Consider the following 10,316-nt stretch of genomic DNA (forward strand, 5'->3'; position numbering starts at 1 on the left):
CCCTTCACTGGAATTAAGGGGCCTAGCTCAAATCACGAAAAACAGCCCCATACCATTATTCCTCCCCCACCAAACTTTACAGTTGGCACTTTGTATTGGGGCATGTAGCGTTCTCCTGGAATCTGCCAAACCCAGATTCGCCTGTCAGACTTCCAGATTGTGAAGCATGATTCATCACTCCAGAGAACGCATTTCCATTGGTCCAGAGTAGCGCTCGGCCATGGAAACCCATTTCATGAAGCTCCCAACAAACAATTATTGTGCTTACATTACTTCCAGAGGCAGTTTGGAACTCAGTAGTGAGTGTTGCATCTGAGGACAGACGATTTTTACACCCTACGCTCTTCAGCTCTCGGTGGTCCCGTTCTGTGAGCTTGTGTGGCCTACCACTTTGTGGCTGAGCCAATGTTGCTCCTAGACATTACCACTTCACAATAACAACACTTACAGTTGACCGGGGCAGCAATTTGACTAATTGAGTTGTTGGAAAGGTGGCATCCTATGACGGTGCAACATTGAAAGTCACGGAGCTCTTCAGTAAGGCCATTCTACTGACAATGTTTGTCTATGGAGATTGCATGGCGGTGTGCTCGATTTTATACACCTCTCAAACGGGTGTGGCTGAAATAGCCGAATTCACTCATTTTAAGAGGTGTCCACATACTTTCGTATATATATGGCGTGTAAAAACATGTTAAATATGTCAATTGTAATCTCAATCTGTAATGTCTTTTCGTGTGTCAACCCACAGTAAGACTAGCTGTCGCCATTGGCGTCAGCTAATGGGGATCCTAATAAATCAAATTAGTTCTGGGTCCGCTCCAAAGACCAAGTGCTAATGCTGCATTCGTAACCAAGTGGAAAGGTGGAAATTACCAATTGGAAGTTCTAAATATCAGTTGGATACATTCACTACTGTCAATCCGTCTGCGTTGGCAGTGATACGGCCTCTGGGCATTCATACGTTGTGCACTGCACCGAACTAGTGATTTTGTTTATACAGGACCTCCCACCCACCATCAGGTCAAAGCCCACCATGTAACAGTATTGCTTCCGTCCCTCTCCTCACCCCAGGGACCCTCTGCACACTAGTCACCCACGGAGCAACTTTATCCATCGCTCCACAAAAGCCACGGCCCTTGCAGAGCAAGGGGAACTACAAGGTCTCAGAATGACGTCACCGATTGAAACGGTATTAGGGCACACCCCACTAGCTAGCCATTTGACACCGGTTACATCCACATAGCAACATTTGGGAAGCACACAGCAATGTGGCACTTGATGTCCTCTGAAGGTTCTGCTATTTCATCACACCGTCCCTACAGAGCCTTGGGCACATTAAGCATAAAATGGCTTTAATGGGCAACAAGCAGCAACCATAAACTTAAAGTACAGCCATCACATCATAGTCGTTCAATAACCTTAAAGCTTTGTTTCTTTCATCTGCCGAAAAGCAGGGAATTTTCTTAGGAGACTTAAGCGCTCAGGGATGATTCGTTTCCCACTGGTCTTTACTAGATGGGCATTTAAATAGATTTTGCCCAGTTGTACGTGGTAAATGCCACGCTTGGTCATGAATGCAGGGCGTCATGCATCTCATAATCTTGTAGTTCCTTATGCTACAGAAGAGTCATTTTACACATGCTACATGACAGGAGTGCTGAGAACAGAGGGTCAGACTAACACATGCTGGCAGCAGAACATTGTACGTGCTCCCGAGGCAGCGGCTTAGACCGCTAAACCACCCCAGAACCATAATTTGACAAACCTATTGCTTGACTTAATGATCCAGGGGCAAGCATTGATGCAAACTTATAAATTGAAGAGCTAAAGACAAAATCAAATAAGCAAACTACGGATGTAATGTTTTTATTTGCATTGGCCATGGTAATGTGAAATGGAACAGCAGATGAGCAACATTCAAAACAACTTGAATTCACAATTCTTTAAAAAAGGACCAAGAACTTGGTTAGTGGTTTAAGCCAAAGGTTGGTCAATTGCCATCAGAGTGAATTGCATTCAAGTTCCACAGTCGACTTCCTGCACAGCACCCTTCAATCCAGTGAGGTGCCATCTTGTGTGACTGGAAAGACTGTTCACAGCAGTGCCTCATTCAGAAAGCGTGCATTTCCTGTCTTTACTTTTGCAAGTACCACCAGTGCCCATAGAGATGTCTGTTGTAGCCTCCTGCAGCTCTTTGGGATGGACTGCCACCGAGTCTGAGGTCTCACCCGGTGTCAATTTTGAGCAGAGTGTCGTGGAGTCCGTTGCCAAGCTGATAACTTCCTTAGTAGGGACAACAATCAGGGGCCCCAAGATGGTAGTCTTGCTCCACTCTGAAATAAAATTCTGATTTAGCTAAACCTCAAGTTAATTTTAGAAAACATTTATTGGTTGTCACAATGACATTCAAACAGTTCAAGTGTTCAAAATCTTTCCTGAATTCTAGCTAGAGCACATTGCTGGACCATTAATCTTAACATGCAACCAAAAATCACATGGGAGAAAAGCATAGGCTGGAGCAAAAGCCAGTACATAGTAAACATGCAATGAATCTAGGTTGCCTCCGATTGGCTTTGCATCATCCGTAACCCACCTTCTGTTGTGTCCGTTCCCCTCTTCCAGGAACCAGAGTAAGGCTTTTTGGATCTGGGCTCAACCTTTTGGAGCTGCTCTGTGCGCTGGCCTGGGCGAATGCGGAAGCTGGATGAATTTGGTTTGGGAGTAGTAGTCTTGGTGTTGGTTCTGGTCATGGGGGCAGTAGGCTCCGCAAAGCGTTTGGAGACTACACAACTTATACAGACCTGGTCGTTCCCATCTGCTGACCTCCAGCTGGAATGAGATTAAGATCTGGTTCGATTGCAGCTCAAAGTTAAATAACTTGCCCTCATTAAGGCCATGCACAGTAAATACTTGACAGTATCCATCCGTTAACCTAACAATATTTTTTTTAAGGTCTAATTCTACAGTCAATATTGTACATAATGAAATCCCCTGGCAGTGCTAATGAAGAAACCATTAATGTTTGCAGCCTACATACACAATTCAGTTTTAACAAGAGGCAGGATGCCCATTCTCCATCTCATACCTGTTCTCAATGAAGGAGCACGCTCGACTCCTTGATTTCACAGAAAACATGGCAGGGACAGCTTTCAGATGGCAGGTGATGAAGATCTGTGGTGACAGAATGGATATCAGAATGGCCAAAAAGGTGCAGAACATGACAAGACTAAACACAGGAGTGGGCACTTGCCAAATTGGAATCCTTCTGGTAGAATCTGAAGGCATCCAGCATGATATGCAGCTTGTCATCCTGGACCCTGGGCATGTACCGTGAATTAGAGCCGGTCAGCTGGGCGTCAGTGAGGCATCTAATTAGGCAAGACAGGGAGCTAGGTGTTTAGGGAAAGGAATTAGCCAACTAGATGGCTTTCTACTATTGTTTACCGAACCACAGTTGAGCCAACAGCCAAGCATTGGAAAAAATTAAAATGTATCCTACGGCAAGCTGAAGCAACCATCAGTCAATACCTTCTAGATGACCTTACCCATAGTACTCTATGAAGTTGTGTCTAGGGTTTGAGTCTGCGTCAGGAGTTGCCGTGGCCACACAATGCTCCACATACACGCGGAAGGGCATGTGGTTGCCCATGGTGACAGCTGCCTCCAGGTGTATGGTGTCACCCAGAAAGTAGACATTTGATCCCCTTTCAGAGCGCCAGTCATCTGTAGAGAAGATGGGGATGAGCATGTGCAACCAGACAGCCATTTGGGGATGCTTATACTAGTGTGTAATACCTAATGTTATTGGTTTGAATTTCATAATACACCAGTCACATTGAAAGGAGATTGATGCAAACATTATCAAATGGTTTATGCTGATGATATGGACACTGGTCTACACTGGCAACTTGCACACTGAGTGCATGTTTGTGTGAAAAGGTTAAGGTCCATGAATAACTGAAAATGTACAAGTTAATGAAGTGAACACAACAAATATCCTACCCGTGATGAGGCGGAGGCTGAATTGCAGATGGTCCTCAGCAGTCACTGTTGAGGCAAAGGGGATCCAGGTGGGAGCCAGGGCAGCACTGTCAACAGCATACCTCCTAAAACACATTCACATTATTTAAGTGTTTAAAAACCCATCATCAAAATACTAGGCATCGATGTTTACTACAGGTAACTCACCTTCCGTAATGGCATTCGATGGGAATCACAGCCAATTCAAATCTGACGACACCAGAAGAGGGTGCAGGTGAATAGCTGAGAATATTGGAATAAACCAGCTCCGTCTCCATAAACTGTGGAAGAGGTGGAGAGGTTAGGGGTGTTATATGTGCAGCTTGAAGATTCATAATGGAAGTACTGCAAATTTGTTTCCTCAAGTTACAACTTGAGTGCTGTGTATATGCAGATAAACTCCTGAACCACAAACCTTAGGCTAACAATATAAACTCTGCAAAAAAGAAAGCATACTGTCACCTGCATTTATTTAAAGCAAACTTAGTGTAAATCTTTGTATGAACATAAAATGCAACTACTAAGACAAACTGAACAAGTTCCAGACATCACTAACAGAAATGGAATAATGTGTCACTGAACAGAGGGGGTGGGGTCAAAAATCAAGTCAGTATCTGGTGTGGCCACCAGCTTCATTAAGTACTGCACTAGATTTGTCAATTATTGCTGTGAGATGTTACCCCACTCTTCCACCAAGGCACCTGCAAGTTCCCAGACATTTCTGTGTGTGTAGGGGGGGCCTAGCCCCTCCGATCCAACAGGTCCCAGACCTGCTCAATGGGGATCTGGGCTTGTTGCTGGCCATGGCAGACCACTGACATTCCTGTATGGCTGGTGGCATGGTCATGCTGGAGGGTCATGTCAGGATGAGCCTGCAGGAAGGGTACCACATGAGGGAGGAAGATGTCTTCCCTGTAACGCAGCGTTGAGTGCCTGCAATGACAAGTTAAGTCTGATGCTGGGACACCGCCCCAGACCATAAGACCAGCCACCTCCAAATCAATCATGCGCCAGAGTACAGGCCTCAGTGTAACGCTCATTCCAGCAACTAAGCGCGATTCCGACCAACACCCCTGGTGAGACAAACCCACGACTCGTCAGTGAATAGCACTTTGCCAGTCCTACGGTGGGTTTGTGCCCATAGGCGACGCTGTTGCCGGTGAGGACCTGCCTCATAAGCCCACAGTCCAGCCTCTCAGACTATTGTGGACAGTGAGCACTGATGGAGGGATAGTGTACCTGGTGTACTCGTGCAGTTGTTGCCATCCTGTACCTGTCCCGCAGGTGTGATGTTCGGATGTACCGATCCTGTTCAGGTGTTACACATGGTCTGTCACTGCAAGGACAATCAGCTGTCCATCCTGTATCCCCCGTCTTAGGCATCTCACAGCATGGACACTGCAATTTATTTCCCTGGCCCCGTCCGCAGTCACGTTCACACAGATGAGTAGGGACTCCAGGAATCTTTCCTCTGGAGTTTGAGTCAGTCAAAAGGCATCTTTAGTGACCTAAGTTCTCATAATTATCCACCATCTGTAAGCTGTTAGTGTCTTAATGACCATTCCACAGGTGCATGTTCATTAATTGTTTATGGCTCATTGAACAAGCATGGGAAGCGGCGTTTAAACTCTATACAAATGAAGATATGTGACGTTATTCTGATTTTTAAGAATTCTTTGAGAGACAGGGTCCTGAAAAAGGGACGTTTCTTTTTTGCTGGGTTTATCATGGCCTTAGGCGGTGTGCCCCTTTCTCGCCATGGATTCACGAAACCATTTGCAGCTGCGGAGTCCATGGCTACCTTCCTGTCCATGGAAGCGTTTCAGGACATTCTTTAGATAGCCCTTTAGCTCAGCCCCCCTGCAAGAGTCCCATAGCCTTGTGTAAATTGTTTAATACGTGAACCTAATTAGCATACTTAGAACTGTGGCACGATTAACTTAAAATTAAGCTGCAATTTTCGAAAAACTTACTGCGAGTTTGGTTCCACATGCGGTCAACTGGGCAAAGATGATAAACTCTGCCTCCCCCGTTGGAACCGCACTGCAAGAATCTTCAACGCCCTTGCTACCCATTTGATTGGAACCTAGGTGCAAATCGCTGCCGTCCACCAGAATGCCTATGTCAAATAGGTCAGCTTTCACCACGACTTCAAGAGAATCTTCGTGGCACTTCACGAGGACTGTTCTCGGCCTAGGAGGACTGGTTGGCTCTTCACTCGGTTTAAAGGATTGGGCCTGACTGACATCTTTATAACTATAACCACGAGGATTAAAAGGCTGATAACAATCAGAGAGGAAAGAAATTGACAGCAGGGTCGCGACCCACCACGGAGATTTTTGCATAAACTCCATTTGTGAGCTTGCAATCTGAATGTAGTTTGGCGGCTTCGCAGACTCACTAAATTGCTTAAACCGAATTACAAACATTTATATGACAAAAATCTCCAAGCATAGACCAATCATTGAGAACAGGTGGGGTTACCGCACCTGTGTCAAATCAGCGCTAATTAAAGATGAAAAAGTCCTGTGTAACCTAATGAATTTATTTTGACAGTACCGTGCACCTTCCACTGGGTGTCAGTGGTACATTTCCATTGAATGATAATGACTGATATTTGTCTGTGTAGGCTGTTATGGCCAGGCAGCATGTCTGTTATGGCCAGGCAGCATGTCGTAATACAAATATACAAAATATAGACTGCTTTGTACTCGCCATCTTCTCAACTCGCCATCTTCTCAACTTAAATTGCTGACCAACCTCACCCTTTCACCGACGGTGCAGTCTAATGTACCAACCTTGTCCTCGTGCCCATCACATAAACCTAGCATGGATGTCGTTCGAAAACATCCAACAATGCTCACAAATGGACATGTTATTCCTCGTCAACATAGTCTTTATAAATTCACACCTGTTTGAATTTATTGAGGTAAGACATTTATTACCCAAAGGATAACTTATTATTGCACCTGGCCTAGCTACTAATAATGGGAAGAACATAGGCCAATATAGCCGAACATTAGGCCATTTGTGAGCTCAAACCGAATGCAAAAATCTGACTTTCGAACAATGTGTCAGTCAGCATTTTCGACTGCATGCGGGCTCTCGAGAGTGAAAAAAGGACCAATGAGTGGGAGTCACTTGGCTGTGTTCAGTTAAAACCATACCACCCCCGAAAATAATAGAGTATAGGAAGGCCTAGTAGTAAACTACATGTCATCATGTCTGCTTAATCTATACGCCTACACAAATGTATAGTCGTTTCTGAACTTTCTCTCTGGTCTTCACTTCGGCCTCAAAATAACCGGCCACATATTCCACACAGTTACAGTAGGCTATGATTCCAAGTGAAATTAATATAATTGACCAGTGTAGGCCTACAAGAAAGAGCATATTGGGTGGTTTGGGCACCACCCAAGTCAGTGATATGGGGTTACCACTGTGTATTTTCCTGGAAATAAATCTTACTGTTTCCCATCATTTAACTCAGTTTAATGTATTGACTATATATGGCAACACACACACACTATTCTTGTGGGGGCCAAACAATTTATTCCCATTCAAAATCCTATTTTCCTTAACCCCTAACCCTTAACCTAACTCTAACCTTAACCCCAACCTTAACCCCTAGCCCTAATCCTAATTGTAACCCTAAACCTAACCCCTAAGACTAAAATAATGGGGACCGGTGATATGTCCCCACTTGTCCAAATTTTCCTTGTTTTGCTAACTTTGTGAGGACTTCTGGTCCCCACAAGGATAGTAAAAACCGCAAAACACACACACATACAAACAGACAGAGAGAGAGAGAGTTTGAGTAAAATACCATGAAAACAAAGAGAGAAATAAAATAGCTGGCATTAGGCTATTTTAATTCATTGCTTAAATGCATTTTATTTTGGAGATGTTCAAACAAAAACTGTGTAAACATTGAAATAAGTTATATTGATATGTATAAAATAAATATTTTTAAATCATAAATTAGGCAAATAAATAATACAACCCATTAGGTTGATAATAAATATCACATTTAATATTATTTAGCTTTTCAAGTAAAAAAAAATAAACAAATAAATACTTATATATTAAGTCATAAATATTTGACTCCTGTAAATTCTAAATCCTCAATAGCTTAATCAGACTGTTATTTGATGATAATATTAAAGAACACTTGTCCACAGGACAAGGCAACTTTGTTATGGTCATGGAATTGATTATTTTTCCCTTGGGAGAATGGTGATGACGACGATGATGGCGATGAGGAATAGTCTCCAACAGCATAGGCGCTTGCCAGGTCCATGATGACATGCCAACTTACATATTGTGTTCTCCAGCATGAATATATCCAATGATTCTGTTGATGGTTACGGTGCGAACCTGGAGCCCCTTCAACACTTTACACAAATGTACCCTTTCATCAAAGGAATTTTGGTTAGCAGTACCTTGAGTAGGCCTACAACCTTGTGTATCCTGAAAAGAAACATAGTGCACACTGTGTCAAGTTAACTTTATCTCTATTTGGTTACACACAGTTGACATACAAATGACCATATTTGGTTAGGAGATATTTTAGGGACCATTAATTCCACCACCCACATCCCAATGTAATCCCTGCTAATTTTAGTCCGTGAAAGGCCTCTTTATGTTAGTCACGGTTGCTTTTGAGAATCTCTTACCTGCTGAGAGGACCAGACTCCCAACAAAGACAAGGGGAAGCACGTCTGTTTAAAAAACGAAAGCAAATGAAAGGGTGAGAGAAGAGGCAATATATGTCAGTAGACTTGTGTATCCTAAACCTGCAGCTACAATGACTTTCGTATACAAAACTGGTTGTGTTAGAAATATCTCAAAAGGCTATTTTTTTAGTTCATGTCCTCTCCATGCCAGTATTTTGGCATAGTTATTCCCAGATTTTACCTCCTTAATCTCTCCGAGGCTCTGCAGCACATTGGGTCCAAGCAGTTTAGGGTCAATAGCTTGTAGCATGTCACTATAACAACGCAGATCCTCCTCAATGTTCCTCAGACACTTGTCCTATGTGATACACAGGAAAAATGACATGTCAAAAAGTTACCAATATAGGCAGACACTGTGTTAGATTTGCCCCCTTTAGACTGTAAATAAACATGCCATTTCTTATGGGAAAAACTGTTGCTCTGGGCAACAACAGTAATATGTAATTTATAGACAATAGCAAATAGCCTACCTGATCAAACTTTACATTTGTCACTCTGGAACATGTTGAGTGCTGTTGAGTGCTTTTGGTCTGTCAAACAAAGTATAGATTATTCAGCAAAGGATTTCAACATTGATTTTATATAGCCTTTTATAGGGAAATTCACATTATTGTCTGAAAAAATTGAATACAGATCACAGAATGGGGTTATTTTTCTTACCTTTGGCGCACACACTTGCACCGTCTGTGTTCTCGTGTTCAACTCCATACCCTGGTCCGTGCAGTTTATTCCTTTGAACAGGTGTTCCTAGTATTGATACGAATTTAATGAATAGGCTGCAGATATGAATTAAATAAATAGTCTACCATCAAGAACAGTATTTGAAAATGTGCCTGTGTCTCACCTGTGCAAGTGCGTCCGTGATGTTCCAAAGTAGTGTTTGCGCAGTAGTAAGACAGTTGTCAGTTATCGGGCGGTTGCGCGACACCACTGGGCTGGACATGTTCACGTGCCAGAGAGAACAAGTGAGCGCGACCAAGAGCAGCCAAGTGGCAAAATCTGACAGGTTCAAGAACAACGTAGAACAAATACTTAAAACTTAAACTTTCTATACAAATACATTTGTCAATAATATGCCAATCATTTTTAGATGATTTTGCAATATTCTCATGCAGGAAAAAATAGTCTCAGATAACCTGACCTATTCTAACTTTAAGCAAATAATAAATAGGCTACCTACTTATTAACAATACTTTTGTTAGAAGAGAAAGAGATATAGGCTATAGATTACTCACAAAGCTTGGCGTTTGGCATCATGGTAGTAACAATGTATATCCTTGGTTTATCCTAATTCTTTTGTGTGTCTTGCTTCATCTCTCAGTGTTTTTATACTTTCCTGAGCAGGGAATTCCCTACCACAATAACAATGTTTGAAAATATAAATTGAAAGTAAATCAGGTAACAATGTCACAGTGTGTCATTTTCCTAGATGCCAGTGATATCATTATAATGAAACGTTTTCCCAGAGTGGAACTGGAATTAACATTAACTGCAGTTGAGTTGATTGTATTAGATGTTTTGTTTGTGGCCACTATAACCACAGCAGTTTCTCACAGT

At 42.8% G+C, this 10,316-nt stretch overlaps 2 protein-coding genes across 2 annotated transcripts; both read right to left on the reverse strand.

Annotated features, from left to right (window-relative positions):
• Positions 1 to 1,853: 1,853 nt before the first annotated feature.
• On the reverse strand, positions 1,854 to 6,437 carry LOC110508873 (zona pellucida sperm-binding protein 3). Its single transcript, XM_021589743.2, has 8 exons — positions 5,997 to 6,437; positions 4,192 to 4,304; positions 4,006 to 4,109; positions 3,549 to 3,726; positions 3,254 to 3,371; positions 3,089 to 3,174; positions 2,597 to 2,832; positions 1,854 to 2,336 (listed from the first exon to the last, which is right to left on the reverse strand). The coding sequence occupies exons 1-8, from the start codon at positions 6,375 to 6,377 to the stop codon at positions 2,110 to 2,112; spliced, it is 1,443 nt and encodes a 480-aa protein (XP_021445418.2). The 5' UTR covers positions 6,378 to 6,437; the 3' UTR covers positions 1,854 to 2,109.
• Positions 6,438 to 7,843: 1,406 nt separating this feature from the next.
• LOC110508876 (interleukin-12 subunit alpha) lies at positions 7,844 to 10,294 on the reverse strand. The gene is made up of 7 exons (XM_021589748.2): positions 9,995 to 10,294; positions 9,604 to 9,758; positions 9,420 to 9,506; positions 9,230 to 9,289; positions 8,941 to 9,057; positions 8,700 to 8,744; positions 7,844 to 8,493 (listed from the first exon to the last, which is right to left on the reverse strand). The coding sequence occupies exons 1-7, from the start codon at positions 10,014 to 10,016 to the stop codon at positions 8,338 to 8,340; spliced, it is 642 nt and encodes a 213-aa protein (XP_021445423.1). The 5' UTR covers positions 10,017 to 10,294; the 3' UTR covers positions 7,844 to 8,337.
• Positions 10,295 to 10,316: the final 22 nt, after the last annotated feature.

Source organism: Oncorhynchus mykiss, chromosome 28 (assembly GCF_013265735.2).
Source record: "Oncorhynchus mykiss isolate Arlee chromosome 28, USDA_OmykA_1.1, whole genome shotgun sequence".
Taxonomy (NCBI): Eukaryota; Metazoa; Chordata; class Actinopteri; order Salmoniformes; family Salmonidae; genus Oncorhynchus; species Oncorhynchus mykiss.

Bases quoted from the DNA above. Each gene is read 5' to 3' on its own strand.
- LOC110508873 (XM_021589743.2), bottom strand. From the start codon at position 6,377: ATGGAGTTTATGCAAAAATCTCCGTGGTGGGTCGCGACCCTGCTGTCA. The intron at 4,305-5,996 runs GTAAGTTTTTCG...CCTCTTCCACAG, and splicing joins CATGTGGAACCAAACTCGCA to TTTATGGAGACGGAGCTGGT. The intron at 4,110-4,191 runs GTGAGTTACCTG...AATGTGTTTTAG, and splicing joins ATCGAATGCCATTACGGAAG to GAGGTATGCTGTTGACAGTG.
- LOC110508876 (XM_021589748.2), bottom strand. From the start codon at position 10,016: ATGATGCCAAACGCCAAGCTTT. The intron at 9,058-9,229 runs GTAGGCTATTTG...TGTATCACATAG, and splicing joins CAAATGTAAAGTTTGATCAG to GACAAGTGTCTGAGGAACAT. The intron at 8,494-8,699 runs GTAAGAGATTCT...GTTTCTTTTCAG, and splicing joins GAGTCTGGTCCTCTCAGCAG to GATACACAAGGTTGTAGGCC.